The 22,902-nt window shown below is 36.1% G+C and overlaps 1 protein-coding gene across 2 annotated transcripts in view; it reads left to right on the top strand.

Annotated features, from left to right (window-relative positions):
- GPHN (gephyrin) overlaps positions 1-22,902 on the top strand; it is a 270,642-nt gene that overhangs the window by 164,761 nt on the left and 82,979 nt on the right. Inside the window, exons 5-9 of one of the 2 annotated variants that reach the window (XM_041396784.1) lie at positions 3,258-3,352; positions 5,470-5,536; positions 9,537-9,809; positions 11,074-11,181; positions 16,123-16,257. In XM_041396784.1, coding sequence (XP_041252718.1) covers positions 3,258-3,352; positions 5,470-5,536; positions 9,537-9,809; positions 11,074-11,181; positions 16,123-16,257 — 678 coding nt within the window. The remainder of the gene's footprint in view (positions 1-3,257; positions 3,353-5,469; positions 5,537-9,536; positions 9,810-11,073; positions 11,182-16,122; positions 16,258-22,902) is intronic. The other variant, XM_041396794.1, reaches the window with a different exon arrangement.

Below are 22,902 nucleotides of genomic sequence, written 5' to 3'. Positions count from 1 at the left end.
TCTAAACTACAAACCTTGCCTTTCTTTGCAACCTTCAAGCTGGACTTCCCACATTTGTCTTTCTCCTGTACTCTGGCTTTTACTTCCAAGAACTTGTGTTTCTGTGGAACCCCTCTCTTCCAACTCACTCCTATATGGACCTGTTTTCTTTGCACTACCAGCTTATCCATCAGAAATGCTTTCTGGTATCATTGTAGTGTTTTATGCAGTTCTGCTCCAGTATTTTCCACCTACTTGAGTCATCAGCCTCAGGTTCAGGAATCAATGTAAAGCTTCAGTCCTGATTAAGGCATCAGTGTGACAGCTCTGAACGAAACATCATCATTTTTTCCTGCATCTGCCCAACAGTGTCATCACTGCTGTTGTAAGAGAGCCGAGGGCAACAGCCTTGATTTGTGATTCATCCTGTGCCAACACTATGGCCCCCTGCAGCGTGCAACAGCTGGCTGATGGTGAGACTACCAACAAAAAAATTGCCCATGAAACAAGGTTGAACAGTCTTAATTCAGCCTTGCTAGAGTACTGGTAAAATGTGAAGGTGCTGAGTTACAAATTCCTTAATAGTTTCCATGGAGGCAAGTGTTGGTACCCAACTGTTAACTCCTGATCTGGACACATATGAAAATCTAGATTTGATGTGCCTCTTCCACCCTTCCTTCAAACAAAAAATATTGAAAGAAGTATGAGAAAACCTGGCCACCTGCACTTTGGTACCTTGTTAAGTGAAAAAAAGAGTTGTTACAGATTGCAGCATTGCTGATTTCGTTCATATATGTATAGCAAATTTAGAGTGTGCTTCCCAATGTGTTGGTGATTTCAGTTCCTGTTCAGGACACATGTTAAGTCATGTTATTTGAGGACATCCCAGAAGTGGACTATACAGTTGCTAATTTCAAGAGCAGATGTCACTGTAACAGTGGTTTACTTAGCAGCAGCTTTTTCTGGTTACATTCATCCAGTCCAGTCAGCCTGCAAACATGAAAACATGAAAACATTTCCTTGTTTGTAGAGGTCCATCTGCAGTAATAAATATAAACATATATATTTTGAAACAACTATTTTTAGCAACTTGTGTTGAGAATTGCACTGCTGCTTGGACTTCATGCCCTTTCAGATTTTGTTGCTTAGTCTATACATTTTTAATAATCACATTGCCTGCCAGCAGTGACATTTTGTGAAGGTCATTTTTCTTGTGAAGTTGGAGAATGGACTGGAATTTCATTGAAGGACTCCCTGAGCTGCAGAATTGTTGTTCATGGACTGTCTTGCGTCTTGTACTAACTTTGAAGCCTGCTTAGAATTTTAACTAATGATATCTTCAAAGTGTCACTGTGCTCAAGGGCAGAAAATAAATCTCAAAATGCACTTTATATTTAAAAACAGTTTTGAATAGCTTTGAAGCATGGTATTAACTGAAATGAAAAGGCATAGATACAGACTTGCTGTGTATGCACATACAGAGAATTCCATGTTTCACTAACCTTTTCATGGTCAGCAAAGTGTCTCTTCACCATTACAATGCCTTTATCTTCTATATTATAAAAATCATCAGGTCTCTGGGTGTCTTAAGAATTTTTAATGTGATTGATGGTTTCATACCTCAGCAGGTATCTTAAGGTAATCTCTCTCCATGGTGGAGTTTTATTTTTGTCTACATCATTCCAAGCTCATTTCTTATTTTCCCTGTGTGAAACACAGTCACTGGGTTGTATTCATATAACTTTTCTGTTTCTGTATAGAGGATGGCAGATCCAAAAACCAACATGCTATGGTTGAAATCCAGGAGACTGTGGTGTCAGCTACTGAATTAAAGTTGCTTGGATTTTATAAACCAAAGTTCCAGCTTCCCCTAACTGAGCACATTATAAGTTTGCTTATTAACAAAGTACTCTGAGATTTACCTGGTAGCACTGTCTGATGTCTTCTAATACTGATATTAATTTCTAATTAATTAATATTCTGATATTCCTTTAAAAATATCAAAAGCATGTCTGAGAATATGGCCATTTGAATATCTGTGCTCTTGATGGATATATTTTTTTCTGTTTTATTTATTGCTCCATGTAAGCGTCCTTCTGTAAGGGAGGCTGTTGGGATAATTCTATCATTTTCCTTCTCTAGTACTTTAGTTTTCTATTGGTAAACTAAGAGCTTACAAAAGTACAAGTATGTGATTTATAATTGAATCTTTCCCAAAAAATAATTTGCCTGGTTTTTTTCTATATCAAACTGTGAAGAAAATTCAGCTTATTCAGGGTGTCCTTAAATTTAAGATGTTCTTTTCTATTTCTGTTTTGATAGTTGTACCATCAAAGCATTGTAGTTTGGCTGTATGTTATGCCATGGAATTCACAGTTTTATGAGCATTGCTACCGATTTAGTTGTGCTGAATAAGTTAGAATCTTGTTTCAGAGCATGAAGCAATGTGATCCACTGAACAGCAGCTAGTGTGGGGGAAATGAAGGGAGGATAGGGCTGTAACCTGTCTTTAAGATGTTGTGTCCTAAGTAAATTTAGATGTTGGAAGACTGGACAGATTGTGCTTTTGAGAAAATTTGTGTTAAGAAATAAGGACAGAAGGTTGTGCATGATTTTTCATCTGATTCCCTGTTTGGGAAAAGGATAAAAACCCAAGAATTTTTAGACTTCTCAGTGCCCACTGTGTATGGACTGCTTTTGAAAAAAAACCACCAGCCTGTTTGGAATTGCTGTTTTGCTGACATGATCAAAAGGGAAGGCCTCAGCCTCTGGCCATTATCATTACCATTTTAATATTTTCCTGCCTGCCTGCTACATGGGCTTCCCTTTGCAAATTTTTTTTTTCTATCTTCTGCACAGACTGATTCATCCTCATGTCTGGGAAAATCTCAACAGGAAAATGCACAAGATTGATGAGGAAGAGAAGGCAGTTACATTCTTTGCTTATTCTCAAGCCGTTTTTCCTTTCTGTTCGCAGCAGTTGTTATTTCTGTGGTGTTGGTTAACACTTTTTATATTTATAGGGTCCTGACTTTTCATAACTTTCTATAGGAATCTTCACAGTGCTGCTAACAGTCTTTCATCCCAACTCCTTGTCTTTCCCTATTTTACACAACCAAAAGAAAACTCTATAGCATGTTTCAGTTGAGAATTTAGCAGCAACTTTTCTTGGCAGAAAAAAGAATGAGGAAATATTCCTACTTAATTTTTAGCTGGTTTCATTTTTGTCTTGTCCTTCCACTTGTTCACTCAGTTTGCTATTTAATCTTTGATTGCAGGCCACTAAAGAAGTAATAGAGCGAGAAGCCCCGGGGATGGCCCTGGCAATGCTGATGGGATCACTTAATGTTACACCTCTGGGCATGCTCTCTAGGTAAGACTACTGCCTTCAAAATATAGGGTGAACTCTTTCCCTAGAATTACTTATTGTTATCCAATGGCTGTGCCCAAATCATTGAAGACTGCCATTGTTATCAAGACTAGAAGTCTTAACTTCAGTGAATGGGCCAAATTCATATCATGGTAATTGCATTGTCTCATTAAATTCCCTATGTTGTTCCTATTAGAGGCTGTATCCTCCTGTATTTTCTGTGCCAGGTTATTTGTAATGTTGATGCACATTCTTAAATAGCCGTCTTTTCATTCTAGAACTGTAGTATTTTGGTGGTGAGTGAAGAATTTTTCTGTATGTTGTTCATCAAGTATTAAAATGCTTTGCTTGGCAAAAAAATCCCTTTGTTAAAGACAAATGTTTTTTGTACTACCCTAGATCTGGAGGAATACTGTTGATTTTTCTCTAAAAGTCTCTGGAACGCATGCGCAGTCTGTGTGGTTTTCTTGAAAGTGCACACAATACTTTTGTCAGCCATGCAGTTCTTAAGCACTTTTACTTACTTTTGCATGATCTCTTGAGAATTTTTGGCAGCTCCATTTCTCTCTTGAGCCACTAAGTCTGATTATTGGCAGCTGAAATTTGAGTTTCGTGCAGTTGGTTTAGTCCTTTTTTGATTATTGGTTCGTTGTACCGGACATTTAGCTTATAATGCTCAAAAAATATTTTAAGCAGAGTAGAAGAGCCAAGAAGATGACTACTAAATGAGCTGTCTGCCAAACACAATTCCACTATTCCATTTTTATCGCTCTGTGGACAGTTCTTGTTTCCTTTGTTTTAAGTCTGCCATAAACGGTAACCCACATATGGGATTTGCTGGATTGAGTTTGTGCTCTGTAAGCTTGACTACTGCAACAGGAGTAAATTAACACATTTCTTTAATTCAGGCTCATCTCTGCTGCAGTGGAGATTCCTCAGCTGGAATTCTTTCTAAACTGGGGGTACATAGTGTGAAAGAAGGCAATATGAGAAAAGAGAGGCTAGGAGTCATGCAATGCTCAAAGTGCCATTTGAAAACAACACTTCAGGCTGGCTTGAGTGTGGTATCAAAAGTTCATTTAGTGGCACAAAGGTGTGCCTCTTCTCTGTGCTATTTACTTGTGAACATTGTGCCAGCTGTCATGGAAATACTTCTTACCCTGTTAAAAAATGCCATGCGACCATGGCATAACTGGAAATTATTTTATTTTCTGTTCTATCTTGACTTATAGCTCAGGTTTTAATTCAATAAAGAGAATGTCATACAGTTTCTCTGAACTGTAACCTCCATATTTTCATGGCTTAGTTTTGTCCTTTTACATTTTTCTTATCCTTATATCCCTGCCCTTGGTATTTCACCTTGGCTTTTGTAAACAGTGGAAGCACTCTTTTCAACCTGAAGACAATATTCTGTAATTTAGTTTCCTTTTTTTTTAATGTTTAGCTAAAATGTTGAATAGCCAACTCTAGCCAATAGAAAACTTAGAGCTCTTGAGTGTTCAGCCTTACATCAACACCAAAGAAATTTCTAAAAGACAAAAAAATAAAAGCTCCATCTTTGACAGCTGTTCTTGCCTTTTCTTGAGGAAGAGGGGAAAACTATTAGGAAGAATTATATATGAATTGCATAAATACAATTTTCACCTGAGAGTAACTTCCTTCTCTGCTTTTCTTATGTTTAATCTTTAAATAGAAAGGACCTATTTGAATTAATGTAACAGGCACTACTTAGTATTTTTACCTGGCCAGGGACATAATGTTTGACACGGTCAATTACACTGCAAAGGAACCATGTGTATGACCAAATGGGGACTATATCAAATAATGTATTGGACACAAGTCAACAGTAGATTTAAGGGAGATACACAGGTCTCAATAAAGATGGAAATCTAGCCAGTGTTTATACTATAAATTGATGTTAGACCCTATCAACCTTGTTTTATGCTTTTTCACCTCAGCTTCTCCCAGTTTCTTTCTTGAGAACATAATCAGCAAATATATTGGAAATTAAGTTTACAAAATCGGATAAATCATAGAGTTTATCTTAAATGCTTTCCTTTTGTTTTGATAGTGGAGATAGTTGCATGCAAGAATTTCAGTCTGTGTTTCTTTCATTTCAGGCCTGTGTGTGGAATCAGAGGGAAAACTCTCATTATTAATCTTCCAGGTAGCAAGAAAGGGTCACAGGTAAGAAATGTTCTTACTGATCTGCTAGGAAGGAACTATGATGAGCACTTCTCCTTGTTTGGAATGGTAGAATGTGCCCACTATAACAAATTTTACAAAAAGTGAATTGAAATGCGTGTTCATGTAAAGTTACCACACCATCACTCTTAGCCCAGGACCATACAGCTCCAATCTCATTGAAGGCGCTGTGTGACCAGAACAGCATTACATGTAGTGCAAGAGAGCACTCACTTGAGCAGGCAGTGAAGAGTCTAAGGATCTCTTACACTTTCCCTTTCTTCTCTAATTAGCTGTACCTTATCTCAGGGTTGCCTCCAGCTTCCAAGAAATCATTCTCTTTTATACAGAAATAAGATGAATAGATAGTATATGGTAGATCTTGCTGGAGCTTTTGCAGTTTTGATCAGCAAGAGGAAAGAAAGATAAATAATTTTTTTAAGAGTTTGAGAATGTTTTTTAATCTTCTCTATATGTGTATATCAGACTTTTCACCCTTTATAAATTTTGTTTTCTTCCTGCATTTTGCTCTTTTTGGATGGGGAATTTAGAATTTTTGTCTTTATTCATGCTGTCTGTCTGACTTTATAGCTGAGAGGAAGAGAATTAAACTCCAGCAGGTATTTGTGTGTGTGTGAGTGTGTTCGTAAGACTAGATCTTTCACTAATTTCTTCATAGTTGGCTGCTAGAAAAACAATCTTCTCTGCAGAAATACTGCTAAGCTGAAAAGTGATCTGTACAACCTGATACAAGACTGCTGAGGAAGGTCCCCCATCAGTCACAGGAATCTATTTCTTCCAGGCTCAGACTATGTCTGGCCTTGTTAATAAATGTCTTTACCTCTGGCCTCTCAGAGCTGGTTCGTGGTGCACATCTGATGAACCTGGAGTGCCCAGGCACGGAGCAGACAGTACTGATGGGTGCAGCAGCACAGCCCTGAAGTCACTGTTTCTTAGGCTTCTGTCTGGAGGTACAAAACCACATTTATATGGGCTGTCACCTGAAAGTTGAAGAGGAGATGTTTTGAATACTATGGTCTTAAGCAGGCACCGTAGGTTTTCAGATACACTGTCGATGTGTTTCTGTTCAAGGAATCAGTGTGAGCCCACTTCTGTGATTCTACAATTCCTTACAGCGTTTCTGGAAATCTAGTGAGACCGTAATTTAAAGGACATTTAAAAGCCTTCAAAACACACAAGAGGCATTGGAGGATGATGAGGTGGGAGTATACCTTCCTGAAAGTCTTCCAGTTATACATGGGAAATCACATGTATGTACATGTATTTAACATAGCAATGGCTGCCCATTTTAAAGAAATGATGCACCAGTAAGAATGTTTTTTCACAAGTTAATACTTCTTTTGCTGAATTAGGAGAGAGATGAAATAGCTTGCAATCTAATAGTTTTTATTGTGTTCAGGAGCACTCCTAACCCACAGAAGCAATTGTCATTTTCAGTCCCGAGGCAATCAGATTTTAGAGATAGGTAAATTGCAGAAAGTGAATGAGGAAAAGAAATGAAAAAGCATTAATAAGTATTTTACCAGTAGTTTGATATAGGGTAAGTCCTGAAGAAGGTAATTCTGCTAGAAAAGAAAAAAGTCGTATGATTGCATCATACAAGCAAGCTTCTAATAAACTGATTTTTATTTGTGCCTGTCATGATGATACTCTGTCCTGTCATGATCTCTTTTAGTATGAGACATCTGTAAAGTCTCAGATTCTAGCAAAGACTTTTAAGATGAAGAGTGGAGAAAATTGGCCCATAAAAGGCTGAATCTCAAGAACCAAAAAGGACAGATTGTCACCAAGAATTTAATTTTTCTCTTTTACCACTTTCTGATTTCCTTTCCATTGTATAAATATGGTCATATGAGAAGCTTATATAAAGCTATGAAATTGCAGCAGTATACCTATTTCTTTAACAAAATATTAATGGAAAATGGCAGCAGTGTAAATGCTTCACCTCAAAAATGGACTGCATGCCAAACATGTTTTCACCAGAGAACATCTGGGTGGCATGTGCCATTGAATCCACATCTGCAGAAATCTTCCATTTTTGTGAGGTTTTTTTTTTATTAGTCTAGCAAAAGACAGTAAATATTATGGAAGTGGGCAAAGTGTGAAATGACCAGATGTTTATTAAGTCTTTGACATTTTATAATTGTAGTAACAATTTCCTAAAACAATGAGTTTCATATGTAACATGAGATTTTGGAGGGCTAACTGGGAGTCTGGGCAGTAACACTCAAGCCAGCAAGGCTTTATGTGTAGTGGGTAACATGCTTCTCTGATTAGTCAATTATTACAGTTATAGGTCAGTTCAGAGATTGTTCTCTTTTCTCACTTACTTGAGATCTGCTTCTTTGCTAAAGTAATGATAGTTGTATGCTTCATTATTTTAAACTATTTAAAATGTAATACTGTGAAGGCACAATAACTTTCCTGTTTCCAGTTACATTATAAGTCATAATCTTTATTATCTTTACAAATATGTTTTAATATACATTAATTATATAAAGTATTTGCACTCGTCTGGTTTACCGCAGCTGTTTGCACTGTCAACTTGAATGTTTAAAGAATTTAGATATCTATGAGGTAGTCTGACTTATCATTCATTAGTCTTAAAGAAGCAGCTGAAAGATGTGCTCTTATTTAGAAGCTTTGAAGAAATACAATGCTTTTGTGAGTCATGTTTTACTAACAAAGTGAGATATATAAACTCCAGTAATTTCTGATGGATTCTTTGCTTATTATTTTGCTTACGTAGTTATGTTTGTTTATTGTAATTATCTATTTATGAACTTATTATTAATTTTCTGATTAATCTGAAATATCAGAATACATTTTTAAAAATCTTCCTATGCTTCAAACAAACTGAAGGGCTGGAGTACTGCCAGCTTTCTCTGTCAACCTGTGTGTTCCTGACTGCATTGCCATGGCAATTATTTCTTGTGACCCTGCCATCATTTTCCAATATTTAAATGTTTATATGCAGTATCCTCAGGCAGAAGAATGAGAGACAACAGTCACAAATTGAATGAGGTAGCTTCTAGACGAAAAAGAAAAGACGTGGAAAACCAAAACAACACTGAAAAAAGCCCCAAACACTTTGAGGGTAATTAAGCATTAAAGCATGTTGTCAGCAAGGGTTGTGGAGTCTCTGTAGTTGGATTGTTTTTCAAGACTTTACTGAATAAGCCTTAAGAAGCCTGAGTTTCATACAGACCCTGGTCAGAGCAGGCAGCTGCAGCACATTACGTCCTGAGCTTCTGCTTTCATTTGATGAAGCACCAGCGTATTTTAGCAGCACAGGTAGCTGTACATGGTAGTTATATGGGTGCCCATTATGGAGCAAGAGCAATTGCACAGCATCTGCAGTTTTGCTTTCTCCAGCCATATTAAATAAGCTTTCTAATTGTTTGTAAGATTATAGAACAAGAAGAGGTTTGAAAATTAGCTTGTTTCTGGATTTATTTTTTTAGTTACATGGCATTACAATGAAATCAGTGTAGTTTGTAATTCTTCCAGTATGTAGAATAAGTCCATGAATAAAAAGTATATAATTATATAAAAGTATAATTATGAAAACCCTTATGAATTGTTCTCTAATTGTGAGAGAGCATAATAGGAAGGATTTGAAGCTAATATCCCTGCAGGGATATAGTTAATATTTTTCTTCTGCATTTTTGTAGCATTCTGCCAGTTGTTGTGAACTGTTTTCTGTATTATGTATTCACAGAAATGTACCTCTTGTTTTCAGCTCATTGCAATTGTTGTGCAATTTACTGTATTTGCATGAAAAAAGGCAAAAATTTATAGAATGGTCACAAGATCTGTTTCCGAGTTCGTTTGCCTTTTAAGAGCAGTTGCATAGGACATGGTAGGTTTTATTTATGGTCAGGTGAAAAGATGGATTTAAATCCCAAATATATTGAAAGAGTGAACTCATTTGCAAGTGCAGGTAACTTTTCATAGTGGTTTCTCTTCTTGCTCTGCATAGGAATGCTTTCAGTTTATACTGCCAGCCCTACCTCACGCCATTGATCTCTTGCGGGATGCCATTGTAAAAGTAAAGGAGGTACACGATGAGCTCGAAGATCTACCTTCACCACCACCTCCTCTTTCTCCTCCTCCAACAACCAGCCCTCACAAACAGACAGAAGACAAAGGAGTGCAGTGTGAGGAAGAGGAGGAAGAGAAGAAGGACAGCGGAGTTGCCTCAACAGAGGACAGTTCTTCTTCACATATAACAGCAGCAGCCATTGCAGCTAAGGTGAGTCTGGCTTCTATCCTTAAGAGACCCTTCAGTTTCTGTCTCAGGCACTTTCCACCAATGTTCATTTGCATGTTATGACTCTACATTGATGTCTTCGTGTCAGATTTATTTCAGGTACATTTTGTAGAAGTAGAGCTTCCTAAAAATATATGAATTCTCTTTTGGTAGGTGATTTCAAATTCCAGTGGGAGAAATATCATTTATTATCTTGGTGTTAACATATGTTTTATGATACCATTCTGATGTGACAGACTGGTTTTAGTGGCTTTTTATAATTCAAAGTATTCACACGCCTGAACATGCAAAGTCCAGTAGGCGGCATGTTAAGGAATCACAACAAAACTTTGCAAGCTGTAATATCTGATTTGAAATTAAAATTTTAGTTTCTGAAAACTGGTAAAAGTATGACAGACAGGTAACAATTTAAGAAGTAAACTATCCTGATTACTGTATTTCAATGTGCATGTCTGCATAAAAGATGTGAAATTCTGTCAACAAACTAAATACCATAAAGTCTTTATAGCCTTGCTTTAACCAGTAATCATAGATCAGCACTACTCAAACTAAAATAATAAATTGGAGATTGCAAATGAAGAAAAAGAGGTAACACTTGTAAATAATTTGAATTCAACTTTTAAATATCTTCCCAAGAATTTTTGTACTATTTGAAAAGATGTATAAATATTTACCTCATTTTTATGTGTTTAGTTTTTGAATGGAAAGATAATGTATCCCCGTGTGTTTGGAAACAGTTTTTTCCAGACTTCTTTATTCTATATCTAGTCCACAAGTTGTGCTTTTAATTCCTATTATGAGAATTGAAAGTCTAAGTAATTCAAAATTATATTAAACAATTGCTAAACCAAAGCAGCAACATTCTAACTCCAGAAATGTGAATTCAGGTCTGAGACATCTTGACATTTCTAAGACAGCTGCAGCTGGAGATCATCTCCCAATATACAGAAAATCCTGATTACATATGTCTTTACAGGGATGAATTAAGGTAATTATCATTTGCAAGTATCAGTCTTTATTAATGCAAATATTAAATTGTTTAATTTCTTTTGGTGCAGGCAAAGATAAATAATATGTGCCATTTTTAAAGGCAGGAAATAACCTGAGTTTTCAACTGGCTGTGTTCATATGAGCTTGGCATTTCGGTGTCATAGTTGTTTTCACCTCATTCATTTTTGGTCATTTGCTTGTACAGTTTCATGTTTTTCTGTCACTGTATTCATGGCTGTTATGTGTTGTGCATTAGAAGCATCCATCCTATACCAGTCCAGCTGTTATCATGGCTAAAGGTCAACAGCCCATCCTTGGTCTCATCAGTTATTGCCATCACACAGCAGGCAGTGCAGGAGAACTGGTAAGAGACACTTCCAAGAGGCTTTTGCACTAACACTAACTAAAAATGCTCTGCCTGCCTCCTAGTCTGTGTGTGCACAGACAGTGTTACTTATTTCTTCTAACAAAGACACATCGGTGCTATCTTTGAGAGCCCATGTTACAGAAAATATCTGTTTAAGATAAAGGGCTAAACAAGGTAAAGGTTATGTGTGTTGTCACTTTGAATCATTTATCTGCTGAGATGTAATAATTGCTGTAAAGCCTATGTTTTTCATTAGTCACTGGTTTTATCATCTAATGTACTCAATAATTGAATATAATTAAAATAATCTCCTAAAATTACTGCTTTAGAGCTATGAAATCATAACTTTTTCCTCTTTGTCTTGTTTTGCTGCTTTTCGCTGGTTTTTTGTCAACATAATACAGCATTTGTACTGGGTGTTCACAGTTTGCTTTCATCACTTGCAGTTTCTGCCTCATTTTTGTTTCCTGTGTAGAAGTAGAATTTCCCAAAAACAGAAGACTTCAGGAGTCCAGGAAGCAGTGGACTTATTTTAAATTACTGGGTTTTGGTGAATAGTAAAAAACTATTTCAATGAGTGGTAAAAAATGACCTGTTCCCTTAGGCAAATAGTAATTTAAACCATCAATCAAACAGCCTAACACCTCTGTATTTAAAACATGATTCTGTGTCTCTTGAAAAGTCACTTAGGACATGTGAAGACTTTAAAATTCACACACCTGATGATAAAGCTGTATAGTATATATACATACTTACACACATTTATTGCAGTGGGTTTTTTTGGTGTTTTTTTTTTTTGAGTTGAGTCACTAAACTAGAATTTTCAAGATATTCTTCAGTATCAGTAGAACACTTAATTTAGCCTCTATGAAGAACACTGTTAAACTGTCATATATGTTTCTGTGTTCTTTTGCAGATTACTCTTGAGCTATTGTTTTATGTGTTCTATAATCCAAATCAGATCTTCAGACTCAGAGCAGAAAGTGGTTAGTTTTTTGGCAGGTTATTGGGTTTTTTAAGCTGTCCTTTCTGTATGTTTTTAAGACATTTTTTTTCTCTTGTATAACAGTCATAGTAATTGCCATTTACAGAGTGTTTTCTTACCTCACCATCATTGTCAATCTTTGTTTCAGTTCTGAGCAAAAGAGAATAAAGAACTCATATCTTTTCCTTTTTCTTATCAATGATCTTGTCAAAGTTCTCTAATGTGAAAACACAAATATTTAAACCAAAATAAAAGTACGCCAGAGAAAGGCCAGGTCAGATAAAAATTGTAGAATCCATGACTGATGGATGTGGTGAATATCTTTCTCTGTCACTTCATCCATTACTTTCTTTGTCAGTATGTTGCAACAGGTTTTCCACTCCAGCTAGTGCAAACAGAAACTATTTTCGCTAAGAAATAAGAATTTCATTGTACCCCATTTAAAGTTTTGAGATCTCTGCTCTGTATTCAATTAGTTTGAAATTGAAAACTTAATTAAAATATTAGGGAGACAGATCATAAATGCTCAGTGTGACTTACTGAAAGTTAAAAGAACAAGCTATCCAAAATGCAGTAGCATTCCTGCCCTTCTTTATTGCAGGTTCCTGTGCACCAGGACACACAGAAATTTCTTATGGATTTATTAAACTCTTTAACAGAGTTAACAAGAAGTTGACTTGATTAGAGGCTTATATTGCCTAAATTTAGTTTTTTAATATTACAATTCAAAACACTCTAAATATAGGTGAGAAAAATGAGAACTTCCCTATGTCACGTTATATTTTTATGTGTTTTTGTTAATGGAATAGACATACTAGTAGATTCACAAAATTCAGCAGGTTGTAGTCGTTCAAAGAGAATAATAAGAGTGCTTATTTACTTAGCACATTCCAATTTCATTTTAGAAAAAGAGCAAAATTTGGAACTGTGACCTAACTATATTCTCTCAGTGAGAAATTTTCCTCTACAATCTAGATAGGTTTATATATTAATTATTTTCTGGTAATTACATTTTATGTAGTGCTTTGGAAATAATTCTTATTGAAATTAAGTGCCTGTGACCATCTTTTCCCTTTATGTTCAGCTTCCTTTTCTGATTAATATCATGGCTGAAATTTTACTTAAATTTTAATTTTCTCACAGGCAAAAATTAGTACTACACATACAATTCAGGGGAAACTGGAATTTTCTCCTTGACTTTATTGCAGAGAGAGGTTTTTATTACAAAAAGGTGATATCAGATAAAATTGTAGAAGTAATGATTGATCAATATGGTGGGGAAATAAAAATGTTTCTTGCCTAAAGGGTATGAGGCAGTATGAAATATCTGGTACTCTAGAGTACCCAGAGTAAACCGCAGGAGAACTGAATCATGGTGTCATTTCCAAAAGCAATATTGTTATACATATTGTGGGGTCTAGGAGTACATAAAAGGGGTAATGGACCCGTGCACAATCATATCAAGATGCATGCAGCTTTTTATCACAGGAGAGTAGACAAAAGGTATCTTATTTGAAACCTTAAAACTGTTCTTTCTTTGACTTTGTCTTCTTTTATTTTATGCCCTTCTGAAAGTGTACTTTTTGCTGTATTTTCTTTAGGCAGGGACATTAAAAAGAAGCATTGAAACATGTAGGGAGTATCTATGCCAATATAAATCTTGGGGATTGTCAGCCGGTTTTGGGCTTTGATGAATTTAAGATGGGATTTCAGGAGAAAAAGTGAACAGAAGGGAAATCATGCTTCTGACTACAAACCATTTGAGAATTTGGAATATCATTGATTCACTTTCCTCTAAGATACATCTCTGAAATGTGATTTGCAAATCAGAATACTCCATGTAGAGACTCGTTAGGCACTGTTTCTGAAGAGGAAGATATCCCCAGCGTAAGTGTCCATAGTGAAAAGAAACTCTGCTGACTTCAGAATTTACGTGGAAATTTTAGCATGAAGTGCTTAGCCTTGAAAGATCCTCTGAGGAGAGCAGACAGTAACTGTCTGGCAAAAAACAGTCTAGGAACACGGTAGAGCAGAAAGGAGGCAGTTGGTGGCACTCTGAGAAGAAAATCTGTTTTCACACAACTTAAAACAAGTTATAAACAAAAGAAACTCTTAACATGAGGAGGAGGCCCCTAGGTGTAACCCAGTATTTCTGAGTCAAGGTTGCTAAGTTAGACATAGTCATTATTTATAGAGGGGAACCAAGGAAGTAGGAAATGACATGTATTTCATGACACAAGTATTAGGATTGGTCACTTTAACTTCACTAAGACAAGCAACAAAGCTCTCTTAATGTTCTTAATAATGTAACAGCTATGTTACATGGAGATGTAACCTATCTAAAAGCTAGGATTCAAGCTTGTTCCTGGAAGCCATACTTCCCAGTGGCTTCTATCTGCCCTGAAGCCTTAATAGGCAAGAATGCTCAAAATGCCTAGATACAGATTGGGTAACAGCATCTCCATTTATTAAAAAAATCCTGTCTGGAAATTCCCAACATTCATGATTTGGCTTGTCACTGGATCTTCCTTTCTTGCTTCCTTTTATTGTCTGCTACTGCCACTTTCCCCAGACTTGGGGGTTTTTCTGATCCTTCTCTTAGAACTTCAATATCAGGCTGAATGAAGAAATTCTTAATGAGGAGAAAGATCTTAAAATATGTATGTGTATGTATATGCCTTCAAAGATCTGAATGTCTGTATTTTCTGGTTAGCTGTGGTAGAATTTTCCCTGGATTTTCCCTCAGTGAAGCCATGCTAGCTGCTTCAAATCACCTCCCTGTCCTCCATGTGCCTTAACAGGGCTTGTAGGAGGATCTGTTCTGTGATCTTCCCAGGCACAGAGCTGAGGCTGACAGGTCAGTAGTTCCCAGTTCCTCCTTTCTACCCTCTTCTAAGATGGATGCAATGTTCCCTGCTTCCACTGACCTGGGACTTCATCTCACTGACATGATTTTTCTAATGCCATGGACAGTGGTTTAGCAACTACATTAATCTATTCCCTCAGGACTCTGGGATGCATCTCATCAGGTCCCAGTGACTTATGTATGTTCAGGTTCCTCAGGTGGTCATGAACCTGATCATCCTTAGAGTGGGGCTTAATCGTCCCTCTGGCTCAAGGTCCATCCATTCAAGAAGTATGGCAGGAGGGGCTGCCAGTGAAGACTGAGGCAAAAAGTTGTTGATTTCCCCAGCCTTTTCCTCATCCATTGTTACCAGTTTGCCAGTTGTTTGTCAGGAGGGATATGCTTCCCTAACTGGTACTCTGATATATTATGTGGGAAATAAAAAAAGACTGAAATTTTATTTTCCCCCTCAGAATGTATTTTAAACCAAGTGTTGGCTTTGGATGGTGGTTTCTAATGCTTTTGCCTTCACTCGCTCCAGAGAGGCCTGTAGCTTTTGCAGCACAAGCCTTACATTGAGAATTTTTGTAGCTGAAATAAAGTCTTCATGGAATAAAGAGTATTTACTCACTGCATGACATTTCTTGTGAGAAGTTTTCTCATTGCATGACATTTCTTTAGAGGGATTCAGTAAATTTCTAGCAAATGGTTTTCCTTTTAGAATATTGCCCCCTAGTTAGTGAATGCAAAATCTGCCTCCCTTAGTGCCATGGTAGAAATCACTTGGTCGTTGTTGAGTTTGAAACAAAGGTTTAAGAGGAAACCATTATTTTCTTATTCTTTCCTGTTATGGTATGTTTGATTCATAGTTTTTTCAGAACAACTAGTGTGTTCTATGCTACTTCAGTTAGAATGTGACCTTATATATTTGTTAGGCATTTGTTACTGAAATTAGGAGAGTATGCCATTAACCACTGCCAAGCACTGGAGTATAAGGAGGTGTGCAAAGTGAGGAGTGGGGTATTCCTGCGTTTTTGAGGTAAGGTTTTGAGTAAGTTTCACATACAGTATATTTTTTGCTATTAATTCCATCTGTCTTCTCTTTAAGATTCCAGATTCCATCATCTCTCGTGGTGTTCAGGTCCTCCCACGTGATACAGCCTCCCTCAGTACTACTCCTTCAGAATCTCCTCGTGCCCAAGCCACCTCTCGCCTCTCCACTGCATCCTGCCCAACACCAAAAGTAAGTACATTCATGCCTTGCAAGCTCCATGCTCAGCCCTGTAATCTATCAGATTAATGTCTTGCCTCTGCTGAACAAGGTTGGTTCGCATGCAAGGGTTGTGTCATTCTACATACTAGATAAATGCAGGGCAGTGTAGCTCGTTCCACGTGTACTGGTGCACAGTTTAACCTGTGGGGCCACCAACACCTTATGGTTACTGAAGTTTCATGTTATCTCTTGCAATACCCATCATGAATATGAAATGTTAGTACCACAAATGTATTTAGTGTCCTTCAGTATCCCCAGGAACATAGATAATCCTGCCACTGAGTAACAACATTAAGCAAACAGTATTTTGTCAAAAAAATATATGTGCAAATTTCTAGCCTGGGCTGGGGCAGATCTGTGCCCCACTTTATTATTGTTTAGTTTAAGACTTTCAAACCAACTGGCTTTGCTCAAACTTAGATATTTGCTGCCTGACATTTGGAAAAAAAACAGCCAAAATTTAATAGAAAGAAAGTTTTAATGCCAACCTTGTGGGATTATTATTCACTTCTTAGTGATTAGACTATACTATTTAATCATTGAGGTGAACTCTATATGTTTACTTTTTATCAGGCTTTAAGTAGCATACGTCAAAAACTAAGCAAATTGACCAGTGGCAAGGCCTGTAATGTTTACCTTCAGCAGAATTCCGTTCAGCAGAAGAAAACTGTCTAAATTTGCTTTGTGCGTTCACATCACAGAGATCTTTCTGTGGCACCAGATGCTGACATAATAATAAACCAGTAGCAGATGGCAAATAATAACATTCTTCCTTATCTAACTCATGATCCTTGAAGATTATTCTGCTTGCTGAAATGATTGCCAGCATCTGCTAGTTCTTCTCTCCTACTGTCTCATTCTTTTCTGTCAGCAAACAAGATTTATGGGCAACCTTCCGCAGAAATATTTTGGTTTAACCTATGGGATTGTTTTATGCAGTACTTACCTTCCCTGTAATAGCATCAAAATTATTCTGATGGACAGCAAACTTGAGCTTCATTGCATAGTCTACTTTTCTTGAGATTGTTCAGCGAATTCTGTCTGTAAGCATCTCCTTCACTTTTTTCCTAAAAAATTGTCTCTTGTCTGATGGCTTAAAGATAAAAATGAGGAGCTTTTTACATTACAGTGCTCAGAGCAGAAGAGCAAGACAAAACAGAGAAACTGCACTGAGCCTTATGCCTGATGATAAAACTGTCCAAAGAAAACCAAAGGTGACTAGTAACAGGCATAAGTCAGAGACAGCTCTGCTGAAAATAGCTCTAGATGATACCTGTATGTTTTCAGGAAGTTGGTCACAATGGGAAGGAGTAAAGCCTGTCTGTCACGAAGCAGAATGCAGTCTTCTAGACTGTCTTGAGAGATTCGGAGATTATAGAAGGAATGTACTGGAAGTTTGAAACAGATTGAAAATCTGAAACTGTGTTTGGGCAATTAGTGGAGTCAAGCTCATTTCATAATTAGATCATGCTTTGGTATTTCATGTTGAGATTTGCTTTTCATGTATGACTGCAGAATCAGGTTTTGTTCAAAATGAGTGAGACCACACCACTTTATAACAGGAATTGCCATGCAACAGCTAGCTAGGTTAGATTTTCTGTCGTGTATTTGATGGTAGTTTGTTACAAGCTGATATAGATAAAATAAAACAAAAAAACCATACTGGAAAATAAACTTGACAGGTGATGGCATCTGTTCCTATTTCTTAGAGGTTGAATTTTGTACATAAGCTTCTTTACCACTTAGACCCTTCTTGGTTCATTTTATGTATTACTTTCAAAAAACCAAAGAAATTACCCATTATATTTTTGTTCAATCATTTACGGTATCCTCAAGTTTTCAGACATCATCTGAATTTATCAAGAAATGTGGTTTGTTCAAATTCTTCAAGATTATCAGTGTGTGCAAATGTCTTCAGTTGTTCAGTTTTTCCTTCTGGATCCTGGCTTTCTAATAATGCAGTATGAATTAAATTTATACTGGCCTCTTCCCCACACAGTAATGAGAATAAAAGTAAATAGAATTCAGCATCCAGGGGATGTTCCAAGGTTGTTTATTTTGCTTCTTTAATCTGCAAGTGTGTATCTTTTCAATATGCTCATTTGCTGGTTTAGGAACTCTTTTCAGGGCTCGAAAACATGCATATATGGCATGAAACAAAGAGGAAGTGTCAGAGGAAAAAAATTGTTTATTTGATTATGCTTATTTTTGGAGTGGTGGTCTAGCCACAGAGCAAGTGGCACTATATTTCTTTGTCAACTGAATATTCCAGTTTATTTTGTTGTACCGTTTTCTTGTTGCATTTTTTTTTGTCCTAAGTGTACATGAACCCTTGCATCTCTCTTACTGAATTTGCTGAATAACACAAAGCTCTGCGTGTCTCAGGGGAAAAAAAAAAAAATCAAGCTTCTGCAATGACGGGAGCACCTCTGTTAAATGAATGTAAGTAGCAGGTTACTAATGCATGAGGATATTGGAGAAAAGGTATGGGAGAACACATTACTAATGCTCCTGATTGATCTGTTAGAAGATTTTACCTTTTCATAATCATATTTTGGAAGACATAATGTTGTTTATGTACACAACCAGATCACGTAGACAAAATACAACATTTAATTGCAAATTTGCTTTGCTGTTTACAACTTGCCATCCACATTTTCTGAAAATATCTGTTTTTAACAAAGTACTAAATGATAAATATTGAGTTGGAACCTGGATATTTCAATCAGTTTTCATAAATGTAATTTCCTGTAAAAAAAGTAATTCTATTTCTTGGTAGGTTGGAACTTTTTAAGACAAATTGCTATTGGGATTACTCTATGTCAGTGATTAGGTACATACCCAAGATGAAGCAAACCAGCTTTTGTCAGCTTTTAATGAATCTCTGTAGAACACCTTTCTTGTTCTCTATAATTGTATTTGAGTGTCAAACAAAATCGACCACTGCACAAAGAGCATTTAAACCATATTTGTAGTAGATGGATTCGCATATAGAGGCAATCAAGTTTTACTCAGAGGAAAACTGCACTAACAGTCCTCGCTTTTCAGTCACTCAGCTGTACAGTTTATAGTGGTTGTGACATATTTTTATCTTGTTCAATATAGTTTTGATTGTTTAAAAGTTTCATGGCTTTCTTAACATGATTAGATGAATTTGCTGAATACTCACAGAAGCTTAGGATGACACAGTGTGGCTTACAAGTTTTTCTTGTCATTCCATTGCTGAGATTCTAAGATCTCACTATGATTTTGTCTGTGTTTGTGGTTGGCATCTTCATGAAGTAAAATGCAATGTTCTTTTCAGACACAAAAGCAGTAGGGCTACCTAGGGTAAAATACTTTTACAAATATTGAGAATTTTTTATATTTGCATTAATGTTGATTCTTGATGGTTTTTTAAGCTAACAGTGTAAAATTTCTGATCTAAAGCTTCAGATAACTTAATAGAATATATCCAGAGCAAATGACTGAGGCATTGTTTCAAACTTTGAATTTTGTTCTACTCTTAGGGGGTTCATATGAATAAAAAAGAAAATTGCAGTTTTCAAGTTGAAGTCTTCACTTCTCCATACATAAATGATGTAATCAGTACTTAATTTTTGGGAATGTTGTGTGTCAAAGTCAAAGGAGGCAGATTTAGAAGACCAAGAACAGGTTTTTAATTATTGCCAGGAGTTCATTTCAGTGACAAGAGATGTTCAGAGTATTTCACTTTGCAAGATCATCAGTTCAGTTCTTTCATTTCTATGTGCAAAGTTTCTTCCAGTGTTATCTTTGATCATAAAGGATCCTAAAGAACTTGTTATAGTACTTTTAAGATGAGAGTGTGGGGTTTTTTCCATCTTCCTGCTTCATTCCTTTCACTCCTTAGATTTTGCTTCAACACTCTACTTTACTTCCTTGTTTTCTGTCCCTTCCCTGCTATTCATTGTTTAGTTACTGAACCAGACAAAACCCTCAGTAGTAAGTTAGATCCTTACCTATTTGTAGTGCAATAGATAACTTTTGATTCCTGTGTAATAAAAGTCTCTAGGCTCTATCTTACAGCCAAAATGAGCAAGCAAGGCTACTTTTCAGAATTTTTTCAAGTCTAGCAAAACAGTCATCTCACCTATCCACTGCTCCATCCATTAACACCTTCTTTGTAATATTACATTCAATTCTGCTAGTTGGTCACTTTGTTACTTCCTGTCTCCTATGAAGAACTATTGTCTTTATCATTCACAAGTAGATATTCACAAAAAGACCTAATACTCCCAATGTAGAAAGAACGACTCATGTAGTTTATGTAAATGTTCCAGGTGCAGAGAATTTCTGAAATGAAATAGCCTAGAAAAATACTTTAAACTTTTTTTGAAAAAAAAAAAAAAAGCTGATGAAAGTTGTTTCTGTGACAAAAAAAAAAAAAACCTGATTATTTCAGTTTCTCATTCTTACTGCTAACAAAAAATGATCTGTCATGATCCACCACTTTAATGTGAAATGTGTACATTGACATCCATGCAATCAAATGAGTTACAAATTAATACTAAATCTAATCAATATTTATGTTTTCAGTCTAGTACTTTTTCAATATAGAATTGCTATGTTAGCAGATGGGAGCAGGTGGAGGTGGAAAGATGTTTTTGTCAAATTTTGTTGTTACAAACTTTTTAGTAGATATATTCAATATTTATCAGCAAAAGAAAAATCAGGTTCCTTACCAGAAATTCTTCACTAATAAGATGATCTTGAAGGTGTGTTTTAGTAAGCTAGTATTTGTATCCACAAATTTAGTATTTGTATCCACAGTGTAGATATTTTGTGTTCATTTGAGTGCATAATATTTTTTTCTTTGTCAATCTTACTGTTTCGTCTTAAGGTGGTCACTAAAGTGAAATATGGCAAGTATGTGAATGTATTTTGAAGTTTGAATGCATACACTAAATTTTCAGGTTAATTTTGTTTCATTTTTATTTATGAAGTTTGCATAGCTGAAGTTTATTCTGCCTAGAAATTTGCTTGAGTAGGTAGCAAGTGCTTGGGCATGGCTGTTTAGCTTTGATTAGATTGAAGAGCATGGAAATGTGCAAAGAATGTTTAAAATTGTTAGGATGATCTACATAGGTGAGATCATACTCCAAGCACTGTAAGGGTTTCTTGCTTTTTCTTTCAAAAATACACACAGATGTAGATAGATACTTGTTCCTCCTAAAACTTCCAATGTCTTCATGATTATTTCTCAGTTTAACTTCCTCTTACTTTTTTTTTCAATGTACATTTCAGGATTGCATACAAATATGTTTTGTAAAAAGAGGTGCTACTAGAATGTGTGTTTGAGTAGAAAGTGGCCATAGTTGCCTTAAGATGAATCCTGGTTCCCAATGCACATCAGTCTACTGTGTCCTCCTGGTTCTTCTCAATACAATGCAGCAGTGGTTTTCAGACCAATTACTTACTAAGATACCAGAATATTTTCATATATTCATTACCTTTTTCCCTCATTGTTTAAAATGTATTGTCTTGACAAAACATGTGGATAATGCAGCCCTAGCAAGTCTTATTTTTAGTTTATGTTTTGGTTACAAACCCTGGTAGTTAACAACATGCTGCAGCTTCAAGAGTGAGACATTTTAACTGAGGAAGAAGCAGCTTGGTGGCTTGGGATATTAAAAATCCCTCAAATACATCATAGTTACTAAAATCCTTTTAAAAATGGAAGATACACTTTGTAGGAAGGTCAGAAACTTCAGGGATAGTCTTTTGGGTATTTTTTTGTTAGTACCAAAATAGACCCATCAACAAGTTAACTCTGGAGAGGACGGACTCAGGTAAATGTAAGTGCAGGCTGAACACTGAATTTCAGTAGAACTACTTATTTATCTTAGCTTTCTTTATTGAATATGTGTGCTTCAAGTAGTGCTTGATTTATTCATACCTGAAGATGGTATTAAATAGTATAGCAGCACCGAAATATAGTTCTCTTCCGTTAGTCATGCTGAAGAACTGTTTATTTTAGAGTAATTGGGAATTAGCTTCAGATGCAGAATATCCAGAACAATACTTGCAGTCACAGATCAGCTACTTTCCAGACCTGTTATAGATTGAATCATACAAAGAAGCTCTAATGTGCAAAATTTCTCTACATTTGTATTAATTACTTAGTTGATATTTATTAAGCTACAGAACTTCATTCTTTTCCTGAGTCCAGTGACAAATTTCAAACAGGTCAGAAAAGGTTATTCAGTAACATTTTCTAGAAATAACTTTTCTTTTCAAGTTGTAGCTATTCTGTATGTGTATTCCTTCAGAAGAGAACAATCTTTCAGTACATACATCCTGGCTCACACATGCATTGCATAAGTTCTAGTCGCTGTATGCTAACACTGCATCAGATTGTCAGTTCCTCCTTGAAATGTTTTTTTTTTTTTCAATTAACTTTGGGAGCAAGAGTTTTCATTTCTTACTATGCTTTCTTCCAAGGCCAAGTGTTATTTTCAAGTCCTGGTAACTTCAATTTGTCATTTCTTTAAGACAGGGAGAAGATGTGCATCCTTCTCACATTAGAAGCCTTACTGACATTTTTTCAGTTCCTGTCCAAAATCTCTGGTTTGAATTCTGATGTAGCACAAGATG

The sequence above is a fragment of the Onychostruthus taczanowskii genome, unplaced genomic scaffold (genome assembly GCF_017590055.1).
Source record: "Onychostruthus taczanowskii isolate IOZ18803 unplaced genomic scaffold, ASM1759005v1 scaffold1, whole genome shotgun sequence".
NCBI classification, from domain to species: Eukaryota; Metazoa; Chordata; class Aves; order Passeriformes; family Passeridae; genus Onychostruthus; species Onychostruthus taczanowskii.
This window is presented reverse-complemented; position numbering and strand designations above follow the sequence as displayed.